General features: G+C 38.7%; 7 protein-coding genes across 9 annotated transcripts; 3 read left to right on the top strand and 4 right to left on the bottom strand.

The window, feature by feature from the left end:
- Positions 1-331: 331 nt before the first annotated feature.
- LOC129573691 (cell division cycle protein 123 homolog) lies at positions 332-2,057 on the top strand. Its single transcript, XM_055454602.1, has 5 exons — positions 332-697; positions 767-1,268; positions 1,347-1,468; positions 1,553-1,765; positions 1,877-2,057. The coding sequence occupies exons 1-5, from the start codon at positions 440-442 to the stop codon at positions 1,916-1,918; spliced, it is 1,137 nt and encodes a 378-aa protein (XP_055310577.1). The 5' UTR covers positions 332-439; the 3' UTR covers positions 1,919-2,057.
- A 517-nt stretch (positions 2,058-2,574) lies between these two features.
- On the bottom strand, positions 2,575-3,171 carry LOC129573699 (U6 snRNA-associated Sm-like protein LSm5). The gene is made up of 2 exons (XM_055454611.1): positions 2,978-3,171; positions 2,575-2,878 (listed from the first exon to the last, which is right to left on the bottom strand). The coding sequence occupies exons 1-2, from the start codon at positions 3,024-3,026 to the stop codon at positions 2,649-2,651; spliced, it is 279 nt and encodes a 92-aa protein (XP_055310586.1). The 5' UTR covers positions 3,027-3,171; the 3' UTR covers positions 2,575-2,648.
- A 6-nt stretch (positions 3,172-3,177) lies between these two features.
- On the top strand, positions 3,178-7,898 carry LOC129573687 (serine/threonine-protein kinase PRP4 homolog). Of its 2 annotated transcripts, XR_008688621.1 has the most exons (9): positions 3,255-3,796; positions 3,988-5,236; positions 5,376-5,654; positions 5,784-6,098; positions 6,170-6,402; positions 6,518-6,626; positions 6,755-7,058; positions 7,187-7,291; positions 7,382-7,467. XR_008688621.1 is itself a non-coding variant. In XM_055454599.1 (8 exons), the coding sequence occupies exons 1-8, from the start codon at positions 3,777-3,779 to the stop codon at positions 7,583-7,585; spliced, it is 2,946 nt and encodes a 981-aa protein (XP_055310574.1). In that variant the 5' UTR covers positions 3,178-3,776; the 3' UTR covers positions 7,586-7,898. The 2 variants fall into 2 exon arrangements, 1 of the variants encoding a protein (XP_055310574.1); XM_055454599.1 differs by having other exon boundaries at positions 3,178-3,796; positions 6,755-7,291; positions 7,382-7,898.
- A 665-nt stretch (positions 7,899-8,563) lies between these two features.
- LOC129573694 (ankyrin repeat domain-containing protein 54-like) lies at positions 8,564-9,812 on the bottom strand. Its single transcript, XM_055454606.1, has 2 exons — positions 9,219-9,812; positions 8,564-9,097 (listed from the first exon to the last, which is right to left on the bottom strand). Exons 1-2 carry the CDS (start codon positions 9,810-9,812, stop codon positions 8,783-8,785), a joined length of 909 nt encoding a protein of 302 aa, XP_055310581.1. The 3' UTR covers positions 8,564-8,782.
- A 440-nt stretch (positions 9,813-10,252) lies between these two features.
- On the bottom strand, positions 10,253-11,366 carry LOC129573693 (uncharacterized protein C3orf38 homolog). Its single transcript, XM_055454604.1, has 2 exons — positions 11,231-11,366; positions 10,253-11,168 (listed from the first exon to the last, which is right to left on the bottom strand). The coding sequence occupies exons 1-2, from the start codon at positions 11,358-11,360 to the stop codon at positions 10,348-10,350; spliced, it is 951 nt and encodes a 316-aa protein (XP_055310579.1). The 5' UTR covers positions 11,361-11,366; the 3' UTR covers positions 10,253-10,347.
- A 178-nt stretch (positions 11,367-11,544) lies between these two features.
- Positions 11,545-16,827, top strand: LOC129573686 (mediator of DNA damage checkpoint protein 1-like). Of its 2 annotated transcripts, XM_055454597.1 has the most exons (7): positions 11,545-11,754; positions 11,853-11,918; positions 12,020-13,334; positions 13,410-13,598; positions 13,685-14,604; positions 15,101-15,467; positions 15,799-16,827. In XM_055454597.1, exons 1-7 carry the CDS (start codon positions 11,689-11,691, stop codon positions 16,098-16,100), a joined length of 3,225 nt encoding a protein of 1,074 aa, XP_055310572.1. In that variant the 5' UTR covers positions 11,545-11,688; the 3' UTR covers positions 16,101-16,827. The 2 variants fall into 2 exon arrangements, with proteins under 2 accessions (XP_055310572.1, XP_055310573.1); XM_055454598.1 differs by lacking the exons at positions 15,101-15,467; positions 15,799-16,827 and adding an exon at positions 14,765-15,068 and having other exon boundaries at positions 11,548-11,754.
- On the bottom strand, positions 16,709-18,832 carry LOC129573692 (UBX domain-containing protein 1). Its single transcript, XM_055454603.1, has 5 exons — positions 18,385-18,832; positions 18,076-18,297; positions 17,603-17,983; positions 17,333-17,491; positions 16,709-17,255 (listed from the first exon to the last, which is right to left on the bottom strand). The coding sequence occupies exons 1-5, from the start codon at positions 18,432-18,434 to the stop codon at positions 17,039-17,041; spliced, it is 1,029 nt and encodes a 342-aa protein (XP_055310578.1). The 5' UTR covers positions 18,435-18,832; the 3' UTR covers positions 16,709-17,038.
- Between the last annotated feature and the right edge of the window lie 50 nt (positions 18,833-18,882).

Raw genomic sequence — 18,882 nt, 5'->3', positions numbered from 1 at the left:
GTAACATGTTTTGCGGCAGGCTGTATTTTACACATACTCACACATATACATATGTTTTTTTTTCATTCGTGTAGAGAAATGTTCAATCTATACAATGAGACTTCACTCCGTTTGATTTATACACTGTTGAGTACTTTTATTCAACTTTAAAGTTCGCTTGGGGCCCTGGATTCCCCAAGAACCGTCATAGTGTTAATCATCTGGAAATTGTTCGCAATTTACAATTCGTAAAGAACCGCCATATCAAACAAAGGCGACACTGAAAAAAAAACTCAATAGATGGGGCTCGTTTCGACGATGAAATGTCAAAAATTACATGAGACAAGTAAAACGCGATTCCAAAGCATACATACAAGTTGTTTTTTGACCGTAAACTAAGTGTTTGCATCAGAAACTTTTTAAATTTTGTGTGTGTAATTTTCAAAGCGGAGACGTTGTCATGCATGTAAATAATCAAGAGATCAAAGAGTGTGTCGATTTGCGTGCATGTGCCTACACAAATTGGTACAAAAAATTCAGAAAACTTACATTCGATTCGGTATGCATTCCACTGCCCCAAGAAATTGTGAAATACCTTCTCGATGAAATAATTATACTGCCGAAAGAATGCTACAGTAACGATGAGGAAGGTGCATTTGAGGATGACAATGGTGCAGCCGGAGGCAACGATGATGACGATGATGAGGACGATGTTGTGGTGAGTGATTGAAATTGAGACATAATGGTGATTTTCAATACTAAAACCTTTTCTTGCATCATTTTCTAGCAACCGGAATTCCCTGAGTTCAGCCAAACTCTGGCCAGTGCCGTTTCTCGCCTCGGCGGTGCTGTCTTTGTTAAAACCAATTGGAACAGCCCAAAAGATGCATTTTGGATTACCGCCGGTCAGACGATGTGTTGCAAGGACATCACCGACATTTATCAACTGCTAAAAGCATCCGGTATTTGCAAAGAGGATTTGGGCTGTCATAACCTACCCATCTTCGATTTGGAACCATTGGCTGATGCATGCAGCAGTACCGATACGGACAGCAGCGATAGCAGTGCATCTAAGGAGAACAATCAGTTTTTAATATTTAAAAAGTGGCATGACATCCATCCGGGCACAGAGTTCCGATGCTTTGTACGAAACAAGAAATTGATCGCTATTTCACCGAGAGACTGGCCACAATACCATGAGTATATCAGCACACAACGTGTCAACATTGTAAATGATATTGTCAGTATTTTCAAGGAGCACATCAAACCAAAGTTTCCACTTTATGATTGTAAGCATTAGTTTTTGAATTATTGGAAAAATTTTGCGGTATTTATTCACTGATCCAATTGATTTGTTGCTTTGGCAGATGTTTTTGATGTAGTCCGAGATACTAAAGATCGCGTTTCTTTGTTGGATTTTTCGCCATTCAGTGAAAAGCACTCCGAATCATTGGCATTTGAATGGAATGAACTGTTGGACGATTGTGAGGTAGGCATGCATGAATTTCATATCCAACTGTTGAGTATTGTATTGACAAATGTCTGTTATAATAACGTTTTAACCACGTTTCAGACAATCGATGAAGATGATGAGGAGGAAGAAGATCCAGAATTTCGATATCTCAACTCAGACTGTGGCATTCAACCAAGTAAACGAAATAACTATGGCATCCCAAAGGATGTGATTGACATGTTTCGTGCATCGTCAAGCAGCAGTTCCAACGAACAAACCTCTACTGAACCTCCGAACACTTTGGACGATGTCATCAACAATCGCCTAGAAAATGTAGGTCCAAATAATAACAACGAAATGTTTTCCTTACACTCGATGAACCGAAAAATATTGACAATTTATTTTCGACAAAAATACTAATCATGTTTGTTTGAAATTTTTCAGATATTTCTGAATCAACCTGATGACGATCGACAGACTACTTAATCTACTTGGAATCAAATGTTCACATAAAATATTCTTTTAGATGCATTAATTTTACGTTATTCTTTTGAATTTTTAACGAATTTCCATGGAAATTCTATACATCAATTGATGTTCAAGTAAAAATGAAGAAAAAAGTCAATCTTTTTGCGTTTCGATTCAATTTTGGGGGAAAAAAATTCGCACTTGCTTCACAATCATCAAGCATGAAAAATTTCCGTTTGTGTTCATTTTGTTCAAAAGAAAAGATACTCTTTTGCAACACTTTTGTTGATTTTTAACTTATTCAATGAAAAACTGTGTGGGAATAGTTCACAGAATGCGATATTGTTCAATGAACAATGTTTATTTGGCTTTCTAATGTGAATATAGAGAAGAAAACGACAAAGTATCTTGCTTATTTTGACAAAAGTAAAGAATTCACCAATTTCGACATCGAACTGTTTGAGTAGTTAAAAGATGAAACTGTTAGTAATTCATCCAAACGCCTTGAGGTTTCATTCATAGGTTATACTTTTGGAATAAAATTTTGGGTTAGCAAATATTACTGATTTTTGGACATCCAAATATGGTTTATTCTAGGAGATTTTTCAAATGGAATTAATTTTCCATTAATCAATCGAATAACATCACAGCATCGTAAACAAAACACACCTGAGTTTCGATAAGTATAAGCGTTTATTGGGGATCGATATTTTCCACTTAATTAAAAAAAAAGAAGAAAACTTAATGTTTAATTTTCCGGCATATCGCCACCTGGCACCAGCATCGTGATATTGTTTCCATTGAGCAGGATTTGGTCCAATTTTGTGATTCGTCGGCCCTCCGGTGTGTTTTCGTATTCGGTGACATCTTCCAATAGCATATTCACGAAATCATCAAAGCCCAACAGTGTACCGACCATTTCTTTGTCGTTCTTCATAATTATGTGGATGCGTGATCCGATGCACTTATCAACCAATTCTGTGAAAGGTAAACGTTTGAAATGGTCACCTATTAGACACATATACACATGTTTTCAGAATAATTCCATCGAATGAAATGTAATTTCCAATGTCTTACCAAGTGGTAATAAAGTTGATTGATTTGTTGGTCCAGCCGTTGAGGTCATTTTGAATTTTGTGCTGGATTAATTACGTGGTGGCTTGCAAAATAATTTTTTTGGTTCGATTCGATTGTATCAATCGGTTGTGTTGAGGTTGTTTTTTTTGGCGTGTGGAAATTATGCCGCTAACGCCAATACACATGAAGTTAGCTGTCAAACCAAAATAATATACACCATTTGATTGCACGAATCGCCGTGTGTGCGACGTCTGTAGAATCTGTCGATGTAGTCGAAAATCGGTTGTAAAACGTTTAGAGCGACACGATATGTCAAAATGCTTGGTGCACTCGCATTAGGTTAAATTCATATAATACATTCACTGAGTGTGACCCAGTTCATTCAACAATATTTGTGGAGAAATTGGAAGAAACAGTGATTGTTTTTTGGTGAAAATCTGACAAAAACACGAAACCGAATTGTTCAGATTGCTTTACGAACGTGAAAAACAAAGACCGACTGGCAGTGGAATATGCACAGAATATGATTTGGGTGGTTTTTTCTCTCTTCGCGAATCTGATTGGCAGCAACAATCACCGAAATCCGAAAACGTCAAACTCAATCAACAAAAGCCAACCAACCTAGAGCTAAGATCGAGTATATCAATAAACGTAACCAAGTGTTTGTTTGATAATTTTTCCACCAATTTCTTTCATATGAACTTTTTGTTTTTCCGAATTTCTTTCTTGTTTTTGAACAAATTATTCAAATAAACTGCGTTGAATTTGCGAATACACACTCGGGAAATCAATTGACAACATGGGAAGTGATAAGAAACGGTAAGTGAAAATTCGATGAATTAAAACCAAGAAAAACCATTGCATTGCACTTACTTATTGACTTTTGACCAAACGTTTAAATGTCAACTTTTATGAAAATAAGGGTGAACTGCTAGTAAATGGCGATTTTGTTCTCTTTTTTTTACGTATAATTCAATGCGTGTATCACTTTTGTATGAATTTTGATCTAGCACTCATGAATCGGACAATGAATCGTTGGATTTGGAGAAACGAAGCCGACGAGATCGAGATGGCGAATCATCGAAAAGTAAAAAGAAACACAAGAAACATAAGAAGAATAAGAAGTCGAAGAAACATGATGGCGATGGCAAAGAGAAACACAGCAGCAGTAAAAAGCATAAAAAACATCACAAACGTTCCAAGTCCAGTGATGGCTTTAGCTCCGAATCAAACACAGACATTGCAGCGGTGAAACTGAAGGGTGATACGGTGAGCTTGTCAAGTCGCCATGACACCGAAACAAAGCTACCTCCACAATCGACGTCAACGCTCAACACCAAATTTACGGAAATTATGAAATCCAATGGGCATGTTGTTGTGGCTAAGGCACCAATACTGACAAAATACAACGGAAATGGTGCGGACGCATCCAAACGTGACAGTAGTGCTAGTAAAATTCCAACCGATCCAAGTAAATTAGTCGAATTTATTACGAAATCACTTGATCCGAACACATCGACCCAAGTCGTTTCGTCGGCATCCGACAGTGATACCGTGCGTGATGTCGATAGTCCAGATGTGGCTGTTATCGAAGAGGATGATTTAAATTTGGAGGAACTTATGCGGCAGAAGGCTCTCTTGCAGGCGCGACTGGGTGGCATTGTGATGTCAGACACGGAGAGTGAAAATTCACACAAGACACCGCTTTCGTCTAATGTCACCGTTGCTACAGCAGCAGCCGCCGTTGCCGCTATAAACAAAGCCATCGCAGACGATAAAAATAGCGACAAGACAAAACTGAAACGAACAGCCGAACCTCCCACCAACGATATCATTCTGCTCGATGACAGTAGCAATGAAGCTTCCGAAAAACCATCTCCACCGAAAAAGAAATCACGCAGCAGTCGATCCAGGAGCAGGGAACGTACGTACAAGGATCGAACCGGTGGCAATAGTCGCAACAATCGTGACAACAACCGTGACAATCGTGACAGCCGAGACAACCGAGACAACAATCGTGACAATGATAAAACGTCGAAAAATCGCCGGTCCGATGTTGAAAATCGGTTCAAAGAAGACTTACGCAAAGAAATCGACCGTGACAGAGAGCGGAGCAGGAATAGCCCGAAACGGCAAAGTTCGTCGGCTAATAAACCTGGAACATATTCACCCAATACAAAGTCTCGAATATCAATGACTGAACGAAATAAAACACAGTCATCGTCGAGCACATCATCGGCAATCCAGCGCGAACGGGAGGTAAATAAATTAAGCATAAAGACAAGATATCTATAACTGAATCATGTCTTGTGGGGAAAAAAAACAATTTTATTTTCAAGTAATTGCCATTTATTCAATTTGGATAGCTTACGATAATCTCTGTACTTTTGTAATTTAGGATCGAAATAAAGCACGTGAGTACCATGATAAATACGACCGTTATGACCGGTATGGCAGTAGGCAGAAGCATTCAAGAGATGACAAATATCGTTCGGAGGACGCATCGCGTAAACGAAAAGACGAACGAAGTGACAAGTACATGGGATCATTGAGTGAAGGTCAAAAGCACAAAGAATCGAGCAGTGGCAGTGACGTGGGCGACATTGATATTGACGACGAGGACGAAGAAGAGAAAATTATCGAAATGCGACGAAAAAAGCGAGAAGAGCTGATGAAGGTAATTTATAGAGATCTCGAACCATATTTACTGCGCATTTCTATAGCGGATTATGAGAAATAAAACAATGATCATACTAATCAAATTCGTTGTCTTAACTGTTTCACTTTCTTTCTTTTCCATCCATAGAAACTATCCACTGGTGGTGGTGGAACGAAGGATAGCCGCTCTCAGTTGATTGCCGATTCTATGACAGACGAAAGCAATGATGACGTCATATTTGTGGAAGAACCGGGACTAAAATCATTCAAAAACCTATTTTCACACGAACCAACCAAAAGTGAGTTGAAAAAATCAACCACACCGCCGCCACCAATTGATCTCAACGAAGCGAAAGATAGAGATCACAAAGACTTGAACAAATCGAAAACCGATGGCAACGGTGCTACCAAACGAACTGATTGGGACATGTTTGCTGAACAGGACATTGACTCCAATTTTGATGTGAGTTCTATGCTTTATTAAGCTCCATATTTCATGCATTCGCTGAACAAAAATTCCATTCAATTTTACAGAGTCCAAGTACGATCGTTGCCAACAAAAATACCGTTGATAATCCTGCCCTAACTGATAATTGGGACGACGCTGAAGGTTACTATCGGGTTCGCATTGGAGAAGTGTTGGATAATCGATACATAGTATCGGGCTTCACCGGTCAAGGTGTGTTCAGTAATGTGGTTAGCGCTCGAGATCAAGCCAGAGGCAATGCAAATGTGGCGGTCAAAATAATCCGAAATAATGAAATTATGTGAGTTTGCAGCTCGTTTCAAGTTTCTCTTTTTTCAGAAAATTTTGAACTTTTTTCTTCTCTTCACATAATCCAATGGAAATGATTTCATAACTTTATGCTTATAAATTAACAGGCACAAAACGGGCTTGCGTGAATTGGAGGTCCTAAAGAAGTTGAACGACGCTGATCCAGACGATCGATACCACTGTCTTCGGCTGCATCGACACTTTTTCCACAAACAGGTATCAATGCTAACCTTTCGGGAAAAAAATACACATTTATTTCACCATATAATATATGTAGTTAACGTATTGAAATAAACCATAGTAAACATAATAATATTTACCGAATTCCATTCTCTTTTCGACAGCATTTATGCATGGTATTCGAGCCGCTGTCGATGAATCTGCGTGAAGTGCTGAAAAAGTACGGCAAAAATGTGGGCCTTCACATAAAAGCTGTGCGCAGTTACACGCAACAATTATTCTTAGCACTAAAACTGCTGAAGAAAACCGGCATCCTACACGCCGACATCAAACCGGACAACATCCTTGTCAACGAAAGCAATTTAATACTGAAGCTGTGTGATTTTGGCTCAGCGACACATATCACTGACAATGAAATAACACCGTATCTTGTATCACGGTTTTATCGAGCACCAGAAATTATTCTTGGTATGCAATATGATTATGGAATTGATATGTGGTCAGCTGGTTGTACTATTTATGAATTGTATACGGGAAAAATTTTATTCAGCGGCAAATCAAATAATCAAATGTTAAAATTTTTTATGGATTTAAAGGGGAAAATTCCAAATAAAGTGATACGTAAGGGACAATTCAAAGACCAGCATTTCGACCAGAATTGCAATTTTCTATCACACGAAATAGACCGGCTGACTGAACGGGTGAGTTGATTGATTTGATTTCCACTGTGTTGATGTTTTGTGAACGTATTTTGATGGGTTTTTCTTTTCCATTTCGATTGAATTTTGCAGGAGAAAATCGTCGTGATGCCAGTCATCAAGCCAACGAGGAGTCTTCATCAGGAGCTGGTCGCTGACCAAAATTTGCCTGATGATCAACTGCGCAAGGTGTCACAGTTGCGAGATTTACTCGACTCACTGTTCGCTTTGGACCCCTCAAAGCGCCTGTCCCTAAATCTGGCACTTGCACATCCATTTATTCAAGAAAAAATGTAAGAATTTATCACAGGCAGCGATTGAACGACTCGGTTTCTTGACATGAGATCGAATCCTTCAATGCAGAAGAGAACATCGAACTTTAGCTCTGAAAATATTATCAATAAGATTAATTGAAATATATGAAAAATCAAATCATGTAAACGAATCTTCATTCAAATGCTGCCCCATTTTTAATTCAATCCAAACATTTTGAACAAGCGAACAAGTATAGTTCGAATTGAATTTTAAGGATATATTTATGGTTTATGTCCAAAAAAAAAAAAAAAACAAAATACAAATAAACATATTTAAAAATCTGCACTGACCTGAACTCTGTACGGAATATTACAATTTTTAGTGAATATCTTCTAATTTAAATTAAACGACTCTTTGTACTTGTACGCGGCCAAAAAATTACAGCGCCGCGATAAACAAAACGGTTATAATATTATTCTTGAAATTAAAAGTATAAATATTCTATGCGGTTGTCTTTTATTGGTTTTTCTTGGAGAACACAATCACATTCATCGCTCTCATCATTTCGCTTGGAAAGTTTCATTTGTGTCAGTTATTTTGTTTGTATCGGGTCAATTGATAATAATATCAATTTGATATCGGTTTGTTCTATTGGTTCATAATTTCCCAAAACAAAGGGTCTCATAGCAAAAACATGCAAACCAATTTCATATTCGATATTCATTCTTTTGTAGTAGACCGACAAAGTTACAATTCTCAACAGACTTCAATTTATTTACCGTTTGCGGTGTTTAGATGCGGCGTTCAGATCAGAAGCAAACGCATCTCTATGAATTAAAATGCAAACTGAAGCCATGAGCTTTGGATTGAAGAATCAAAATTCGCTTTTGTTCTAAAATACTTTCAAAATTGAACAAAACAAGTGGAAATTACTTATCTCATTGATGACTCGTGTATCATGGAAAACATTGCTAGAAAAAAATCTATTGAAGAATAACAATGAGATGTGAACGAGTTAAATTGGTAGACAAAAGTTATCATTTGTTTATTTTTTTCCTTCATTTTTATCGCGGATGTGTATAAAATCGAAAAATTCGAAATCGTATGGTAAACATATTTTGACAACTTAAAAAATTCAACCTGATAAGTAATTTATCTTATATTTTCGATATAGAATACAATTTAAAAAGAAAAAAAAACCAATGAATCTACGACGTAAAAAATTTGGTTGGATTCAGCTCAGTTTAATGTTAAACCTGCAACATCAACTAGTAGATTGTCGGCACCGTCTTCGATTTCTTTTGTGCTCAGATTGCGAAGACGCTCTTCCAAATCGTCAAATTCCATGTCATTGCGTTGTTGTGTCAATGTTTTATACAGCAGCCCCGTCAACATTGACATTTCTACGAACAATTTGGCAGATTCGGGCGTTATACCGCCATCCAGACGTGAACGCATCAACAGCAATTTACTTCTCGCTAGATCATATGGCGTTTTACCGGTCCGGTCGCATATGTTTACACGTGCACCGTTTTGTAATAGGATGCGCACGACCTGAAAATTGTAGACATAAACAAATAAGTGCTGTGAACAAGTGTGTGTATGCACAAAATGGTTTCGTATATTGTATGTGCGTGCACATCGCGCGAATTCAATCATCGAAACAAGTACAAACCATATTGAAATTGTATGAGCTGGCCGAGCAAACAGCCAAGTGTAACGGGGTATTGCCAAGTGAGTCTTGTTTGTTTGGATTGGCCCCGCGTGTCAATAGAATTTTAACAACGTCCTTGTAACCACGGCTCGAGGCTAAATGTAACGGCGATCGCAGATGCTCATCAGCGGTGTCTGGGTTAACGCCAAGATCCAATAGCCGAACCAATAGCTCTATATTTGAAACCGATGCGGCCAACCGCAATTTCCTTTCGTTCGGTAGTTTGCACACGTACGGCACTAACGCATGACGAGTTGAATGATGATGGTTAAATTCTTTTGCCAATCTTTGGTGTCTTGAAGATTGAAATTTTCGATCCGGTCGTCGGAAACTCTGTGATGAGCTACTGCTGCCGCCGCCGCCCTCCTGTGACTGTGATGATGATTGAAATGATTCAAAACTTTGGGCGCCTTGACAAAGTGCGTCCATCAGTGGATTGCTACTACCCTCTTGACCAAGACTATTCATTGAGGTATTTGCACTGTTATTGTTGCTATTATCTATCGTAGAAAAGCTATCGTTGCTTGAATCAACACCTGAATCATTTGAAGCCATTTTCGGTAGGCTCTTTTTATTAATTTTCTTTATATCAAATATATGCCTAGCAGCTATAATTCCCTTTGTTGCTCTTTTTTCCCCTACGTTCTTTCTTTTGTTTTTGTTTCAATACCAATTTATTTTCTGCTCAATAAGCGCTTTTGTTTTGGACGTCGAACAGTCACAATAAAATTAAATGCATATTTCCCAATCAGCGAGCCGAAAATTTCAACACCAAAATGAAGTAATGCCAAAAAAAAAATTATTTGTAAACACTGAAACTATATTACACATAAATTTGTTTTGTTCTGATTACATGTCAAAATATTGTCGATATTGGTGAACTTGTCGTTGTGAGTGAGATTCAGTGGTTCGAGGCAATCAATGTGTCGCCATCTATTATCTAAGTACAAAAAGATCAAAATACAGTTCGGAGTGCACGAAAAGAAACGAAATTCGTGTCTGTATAAAATGTTTTGTTTATTTTACATACTAATTAAGTCAACAAATTGTGATTATTTTTTTAAACAAACTAATACAAATAAAAAAAAGATTATCCGATTTCCTCATCTCCGTTTGGCATTGAAAGGCTAAGCAGCGGGACAATCGAATTGCTGGTGATAAGTGTTGGCTGTTCGATCGATAACGATGCATTTTGTGTTTGTTGCGCATTAAAATTATGCAGTCGTAGGCTCATCTGGTTTATCTTCCAATTGTTTTGGCTGTATGGATCACGGCTCAGTCCAAATATTGCCTCAAACGTTCCAACAAACTGATTGACTTTGTGCAATGTACCACAAGTCAAAACCAATACTACTCCATGGCAGTCAATACGACCCTGCGTTCCTGAATGACTAATGTTCAAGTTCAAATACAAATTGTATTTGGCCAAAAGTGACTGGCAGAATTCCAAAGCAGCTTGCGCTCCCAGATGCCCCTCTTCCATCAGACATTGTTGATTCTCCAGAAATTGTACCGCGCACTTGCAATTGCACCAAAAATCACTCACTTGCAGCCGATTGGTGTTCAAATTCTCGTAGAACCAAGTTGCGAATTTCCGGGCCATTTGATTGATCGGGAATTGTTCTGATTGATCGGAGCTGTGATTGGTCGATATGTGATGATTAGTTTGAGGCTGTGCTATCGGTTTGGTTCGTTCATTGCGCATCTCTTCGTCGTTTTCATCATCGCACAGATAAAAAGACTGTTTCCAATACTGCAGAATCTTTTCGATCAGGAGCTGCTTTGTGAATTCACTGGTGACGGGCACTTTTTTGGCATGCAAGTACTTGAACAAGTTCTCTTTTGTGATGGCTTTCCGGTTGAGTATACTTTGTGTACTGGTTGAGTGCAGTAGTATCATATCGATGGCCTCTACAAAATTGAAAATCGTTTGAGGAAAAAAAATTGCATCAACAAAGTTGTGAAGTACCAACCTGAATTCGACTGTGGATTGAGCATATTTTTGGATACAATTTTTGCCACCGGAATGACTGTGTCCACAGCAGCCGATGAATTGAAGAAATCTTTCAATCCTTGCCGCTCCCAATTTGTGAATTTATCCATTTTCTTCTTCCGCAAATAAATCACTTGGACGAACAATACAAACAACACATTTTATTTTCGATTTGTTATTTCAAAAATGTCATTCGAAACATCAAATAAGACCGACTGAGTGTATGTGTGGAGATTTTTCGGAATGGATTTGTTAGTCAAAACATTGAATCGGGTAACCCTCGAATCGAATGCATTCGAACGAAACAGCGCTGTTCACTGACACATGATGTCAACATTTCATCACATTGCTTAAGGATTTGAGCGCGAGTGCAGGCATTTGAAAATCGAAGAGAATAACAAAAACTCAAAAACAAACATTTCACAAAACCAACCGATTATGGACGATGAAAACGACGCCCAATTGGATGTGGTGTTCAAAAATTGCAAGAACAATTTTCAATTGGTGAGTTACAAACGAAATTATTATTTTGCATATTCAAATAATGCGAAATTAACCACAAATTTGCGTATTATTTTGTTTTTGACATTATTTTTTCTTAGTTCTTGTCAACCATCGCCGAATACTTGGGAAGAAAACCGGATTTTTCAACATGTGATCTGACACACGTAAGATTTGTCGCATTTTGTATTTTGTATTAGATTTTTTTCATGTTTTTATGCTCGCAAAAAAATACTATACAAGTATCATCATTATAAAATGGCGTTAGGTATCGCAACTGTTTGCGAACGCTGCAAATACATCAAAAACGCGCAACAATGACAATGCTACTGTCGCGAATGGAACATCGACCGGTGCAGGTAACGGAACATCAGTCGAAGTATCGAAGTCGGTGCAAATAACGGATGACGATTCCCGTGATATGTTTGAAACTGAAAATGACGATGACGATGAGATTATTCCCGAGACACAATTTTTCCAAGAAGAATCAAATGATTCGGGAGAAAGTGTGACCATTCCGTTATACGTTGAAGTGGCTGGCAATAATGGTCGATTCCGCGGTTCATCTGAAGCAAGTGAAGGTGCAGATGACAGTGAATTTGCACGGGTTCGGCCTGAAACAGAGGCAGACGATCACACTGAGCAACAGTCGCAAATGCTCATGGCCAACATGGATCAAAGTATACTACGTGATATTGAAACAACTTACACAGAAGCTATTGCAAACAATAATTCAAATGTGATCGTGTCGACACAGACTGTAGCGTCGGCGAATGAAGCTAGTTCGGAAAATAACGACACACAAATAGACGATGAACCGAACGATGGCGGCCGCGTTGATCGCAGCACATCCACAACACCCGATATTGAATTGTCTGATCATGTTTGCAAGAACCTTGCCGACCTTGCGAGTATGACCAATTCGAATGCTGTTGAGAAGCAGCCGACGGCGGAGCAACGCGAAAATGTTGATAGTGACGATGATGACATAAATGAAACGCAGATGTTTTCACAAAACATTTATGATGCAAACACACAACAACTGGCAAACCGAACGCATTCACCAGAACCACAATCCACACAAGACTTGTTCTTGGCCGCCACAGAACTGGTTTTCAAATTACCCGCAGCTGTTATCACTCCACTTGTGAAAACCAAACCGAATCCACCCATCGAATCGCAAGACGTTTTTGATGCTCCCACTCATAGGATGCGATCGCCCAAAAGATTGGGCGAACATGTACGCGGTGCGGCAAAACAGACATCTCACGAAGACAGTATTTATGATGCAGCCACACAACGAGCCCCACAAAAGGAAGATATCCACGATGCAGACGATTTTTTCGGGGCGGCCACACAAATAGCACCCCCACGCAATCCCCGAGGAACATCAGAACCGATAGAGCCAGAAGAAGACGACGTCTACATTGCAGAAACACAATTGCCACCAGAAGACTATGTTTTCGATCAGCCAACGCAGCAAATGCCATCAGACAAACCGTCATCATCTTCGAAGAAAACCGTTACGTGGAAGAAACCCAATGAGTTTGAACCACAGAAATCGAACCAACACAATGTATCAGGTATGGTTACTTTTGAATCGGGCAAAATGGTAAAATTTTTCAATCATTTTTTTTATTGGTTGATTTCGTCCACAGATGATTTATTCGATGTCGGAACTCAGGCTTTTGAAGCTCCAGAGCCTTCGAACAATGCGAGTGAAGATCTGATTGAAACAGAATTTTTCGATATGCCAACACAAGTGGTTGGAATGCCTTCCCAAAACATTCCAAAGCAACGATTACCGGCGGTTTTAACACAAAGTAGCCAACCATCATTAACACCAGGTCTGTATAATTATTTCGACACATTACCACATTACCACATTACCACATTTCTATATAATCAAAATTGATTTTTGTATCAATATTAGAATGGTCAATGGCAGCGCGTATATCGAATGCTGCGATCGATCAATTTGAAAAAGAGCAGGCCGATCGAGAGGCGGAGAAGAAACGTGAAAAACTTCGTAAAAATCGATATCTCTTTGCGGCTTCCGAAGATGAAGATGAGAATGAAGACGATTTTGATTTCGATTTGGCTTTGCCATCAAACCCAGTGGAACGTATGTCATCGCTCAAAGAAAGCCAGAAACATGGCAAAAACCACGATAGTTTGACACGACCCTTGTCAGCGTCCTCGACAACAACAAGCGATGACTCAGATTCAGTGCCAAAGAAGTCAAACCCAGTGGAACGTGTGTCATCGCTCAAGGAAAGCCAGAGACAAGAACTTTTAACACGACCCTTATCAGTAAAGAGGACAAAGACAAGCGATGATTCAGATTCAGTGCCAAAGAAGTCAAAACCTGATGCAAATAAGTCAGGTAAAATCACCCAGCGTGATATGGATGTGAAGGTGAAAGTGTCTCGACAAACGGTTGATGAATACCTACGAAAAGAGAGACAGGAACAACAAAATCATTCGAAAAAATCATCCGCGCCGCACGAGACGAACAAAAATTCGAACGCCACCGAAACAAAGTCGGTCGCCGATCAAGCACCGGTTCAACAACGAAACCTGCGTCGTCGAAAGTCAGAGGCCGAGACTCCACCACCAAATGAGAGCCGTAACAAGCGAAAAGCAAATGCAAACGAAGATGCACAACCGAAGGAGAAACGTGGAAAGAAGGAACCAAGAGAGCTGGCCGCTCTGATGAGACACAGCCCACCAATGGCCAAAACATCGGCTTCGAGCAAGTCGAAGGAAAATGAATCGAGATTACGCAACGCCAAGAAAGACAAGGACAAAGACAAAGCCAAGGAAAATAACATCAGTCCCGCTCCTATGACTGTAAGTAAATTTTCACGATACTACACAACTAATTGCATTTTGAGCAATCATTTTATTTTTCGATTTTATTTCCATCAAAATTGTTCACCGTTTTATATTTTCATTTTTTCGCTTTCTGCTTTTTTGTTTTCAATAAATCGGATGTATTTTGGTCATGCAGCGGCGATTAAGATCACGAACCATTTCATTCAGTGGCTAAGCGAAAAACAACGAGTCAAAATACAATTTAATTGAAAGCCAGGCAAAGCCAAGAAAATCAGAACACAAAATCAATCCAAAGCTATCGATCAATGACAAATTATTATTTTCGAAATGAACAAAAAAAAAACAAAATCAATCGGAAGTAAATTAGTATTGTCCAAATGAACAAGAGCCATCGCAATTCGTAGCGTTCAAAATTCCAAATTCATAAATGAATAAAACATTTATTTGTTAGATTAAAGTGATGTCCTTAACAGAAGAAACGGTACGATTATTGTGGTTTTTTTATTTTCAGACAAACATCCCTGACTCCCATCTCTTATCGTCTATGAAACGTCGAACTTCAGATCGACCATCTACGTGCTCTTCTTTGGGGCCAGCTATACTTTTTACTAAAGTTAATTCGGCTCCATACAAAAATGTGATCCAAAAACTGGGCGGCGCCATTGTTGACACCCCCCAATTGGGAACAATATTGATTTGTGATAAAATCTCACGGACCTTCAAATTTCTATACGCATTAACGAAAGGCATTCCAATTGTATCACCACGTTGGCTTGATGCTTCAGCCAAATGTGGTGGGTTCGAACCTACCGATCCGTATATAGTTTCTGATACAAATTCAGAGAAAAGATTTCGCTTCAGCTTGAGAAAATCTCTGGGTAAAAATCACTCTATTCATGATTACAATTGCAACGGAATTTTTGTACACACTCAATATTATAGCGACATCTATTATTAAAATAGCTTGTAGTAAATGCATTTATAGCATTTCCCTGTAGTTGCGATGTTTCCTATTAAGTTCCCTTGTAGTACTGACACATTCATGTTTGACACTTGTTAACTACATACCACAGGGGAATTTAATAGGTAACATCGCAACTACAGTGAGATGCTATGAATGCGTTTACTACAAGCTATTTTAATAATAGATGTCGCTATAATATTGAGTGTGTACGAATATTTTCTAAAAAAAAAATAATCCCCTAATAGAAGCTGCACGGAAAACTCCTCTCTTTGTCAACTATCACATCTGTACCACACCTAATGTTCAACCAATTACATCCGAAATTGCGGAAATTGTCGAGAGGGCGGGTGGTAAGTACGTTAATAATCCGTTGAAGGAACGCAAACCAAACACAGTCGCTGTTCTAATATCGCATAAAAAAGACAGTAAAATGTGGAAGTCATATAAGGATGCACATCCGGACATTCAGATTGTTAGCTCTGAAGGCTTTTTACAGAGCGTCGTACAACAGAAAATTAACTTTTCAAATTTTCTTCTGAAAGAATGAACTACAAATCTATGGGTGAGATTGAGGATGGAGTATGTTTTTTCTTCGATTTATATTTTTGAAAAGGCGAGTATGTTTTCTGATGATTCTGTTGGCGTTAAAGTAGAGTATGTTGTAGTACCGTCTAGCCTCCGCGGTCTTCATGGTTTTCACGCAACTGATAAAAGATAACAACATGGCGTCTTCAGCAAAGTTGTAGTACTTGAGGTCTTCTATAACTAAGCTGAAGACAGTTATCTCTTATCTCTTATCAGTTGCGCGCAAATCGCGCACATAAAAAAGCAAATTTTATATAGAACTTTTTTTTTCTTATCATTTTTCGCGCTTTTCGCGGAACTGATAAGAGATAAGAGAAAACTGTCTTCAGCGATGTTATAGAAGACCTCGAGTGCTACAATTTTACCGAAGACACCAAGTTGTTATCTCTTATCAGTTCCACGGAAACCGTGAAAAACCGCGAGGACCCGCTAAAAACGAACATACTCGCTTTTAACCATTTTTAAGTCGACAGAAACTTGCTCTTCTCTTTCGTAACAAAGTCAATCAAACATACACTACTCTCAATCTCACCCATAGAAATGATATTAAAAGTCAATCAAAAATCTCAGTTGGCTCTTCAAACAAAGACTTTACACTGGAATGCCATTCCAAAATTGGATGTTTTCTCCCCTGTATAAATGTAAATATTTTGTTTTTTAAATAAAAATTCAATCGAAGAAACAATAAATTTGCTCTGTTTTTCAATTCATCAGTAGAAAGAATTAAACGAACCCAATTTTATCAGCTTAAAAAACAAATTATGTTTTAGGTTTTGTTTTACTTTCGTTTCACGTAAGTTGTATGTATGTTTGTTTTCATGCATTTTATGTTACATTCACCATTAGAAAAGAATCATTTGAGGAAATGGGACGAAAGAATTGAAGAGTTGTGTTTCTTCTTTATTTGGCTTTGGTTACGATGAGAACGGCGCTAGGTACCAGTCCCAATGTTTCAAGTGGTTTTTCATAGTCTTCATCGGAATACACTTTACGTGGGAAATTTGTCATCAATCCGAATGGTTCGTCGATGCCTTGTTTGATTTGTATGAAGAGACGAACGGCCGACAATTGTTCCTTTACATCGAATGTCTCGACCAGTGTGCTGCCATTTAGCAAACTGAAATGAAAGAAAGGAATAGTCACCTTAACTTAAGAAAAAATTATCAAATCAGTGAATTCCAAATCACTCATTACCGGATTTGGATTCTCGTGTTGACGTATGTCTTCGGTGCGCCCGACGATGATGATGATGCTGCCGCCGACGACGACGACGTTGACGAAGGTTCAGCTATGGTGACTATTCCCGGTGGAGTGGCAGTGGCAGTTGTAGTTGGACTGGCGTTTCCACTGAGTCTATGCAGGCAGAAAGAGAAATGTTCAAAAACGAGAGACAGCACAAATCAGATTGAAAATTGAAGTTTGAGATGAGAACGACATCGAGACAGAAATCAAATTTATACTCACAGTGCCATTTGTTCACGGCGTGCAGCTTTGTCGGCTTCAATTTGTGCCTTGACTCGTTCACGAGCCATTTTATCCTCTTGTTTTTCACGTTTTCTTTGCTCAACCAATTTCTTCATTTCCTGTTCTTCGATTTTGCGCTGTGCTTCTGACATGTCCTTACCACTTTTAATTCGGAACTTTTCCCGCTCGAGCGCTTCACGCTTTTCCGATTCTTCGCGTTGCAATCGCTTTTGGCGCAATTTTTCCTCGAGCCGTGCCAGCTGCTCTTTCTTTTCCTCTTCCGTCAATGGCTTCTTCTCTTCAGTCGATTCCGAAAAATTACTATGGCCCGATTTGGCAGCATGGAATTCCACTTCCATTTGGTTTTTGAACAATCGATTGCTGAAAATCACATAAATTTGATCAAAAAATGAAAAAAAATTCATACGCGCGCGCACACACACACAGTCATTAAAGTGACGCATTGACATTACCATTCTTCGCATTTGAATGACTTGACTTCTTGCGGCTCTTGTGCCACTTCATTTGTACCCGAACTACTAGCGCCGGCATCACCGGTCACCGGGGCCGATTCAGCTGTATTCGTCGAATCGGCTGAAACACATTCGGGAGCCACTTCAGATTCATCGGAATGTGCAAGCAACCATTCCATGGCAATTTCCATTTTGTTGCCGGTGACATCTAAGGCTTTTTGCCTAAAATCGTGCGAACGATGCAACGCAATTAATCATTTACATCTAAAATGTCAAAAGTTGAAAAGAAAATTCTAATGTTATACATACGCCTTCTCAGCACTAAATCCCATTTCAACAAGCATCTGTAAATCCGACATTTCTGCGCGAATTTTGTAATTCAATGACTTTTCAAAACAAACAAACAAAAAAATCTAACCGATATGAGAATGTTTCAGAACGTATTTTTTCTTTATTTCTTTGTTTCTCCAAATTGTTCGTAGCCGAATTCGAAAAAAAATTGAGATGGAATTCTAAGTTGTGTTGTCGAAATACCGAAAATTGTGCAAAAAAAAAACAACCAACAACTGACTGGTGTATGTGTGTAGTAGGAATGATCGGCTAAATTTCAATCAAAAGCTGTCAAACAATACATATGCATTGCACACGATTGGTTTTACTGATGGAGAAACAGTTCGTTTCGTTTTTCGTCTTTTTTTCACACTCTGCCGTCTGTGTTTCGAACTCAAAACATTTCGAAACTGCACAGCACGATGTATGTGTGCGGCTATACGAATGAGTGTGTAGAAATTTAAATGCGAATAGCGC

Source organism: Sitodiplosis mosellana, unplaced genomic scaffold (genome assembly GCF_009176505.1).
Source record: "Sitodiplosis mosellana isolate CC-2019 unplaced genomic scaffold, AAFC_SMos_1.0 Smas_scaffold_6102, whole genome shotgun sequence".
NCBI classification, from domain to species: domain Eukaryota; kingdom Metazoa; phylum Arthropoda; class Insecta; order Diptera; family Cecidomyiidae; genus Sitodiplosis; species Sitodiplosis mosellana.
Note: the sequence above shows the minus strand (reverse complement) of the source record. Positions and strands in the feature narration are given on the sequence as shown.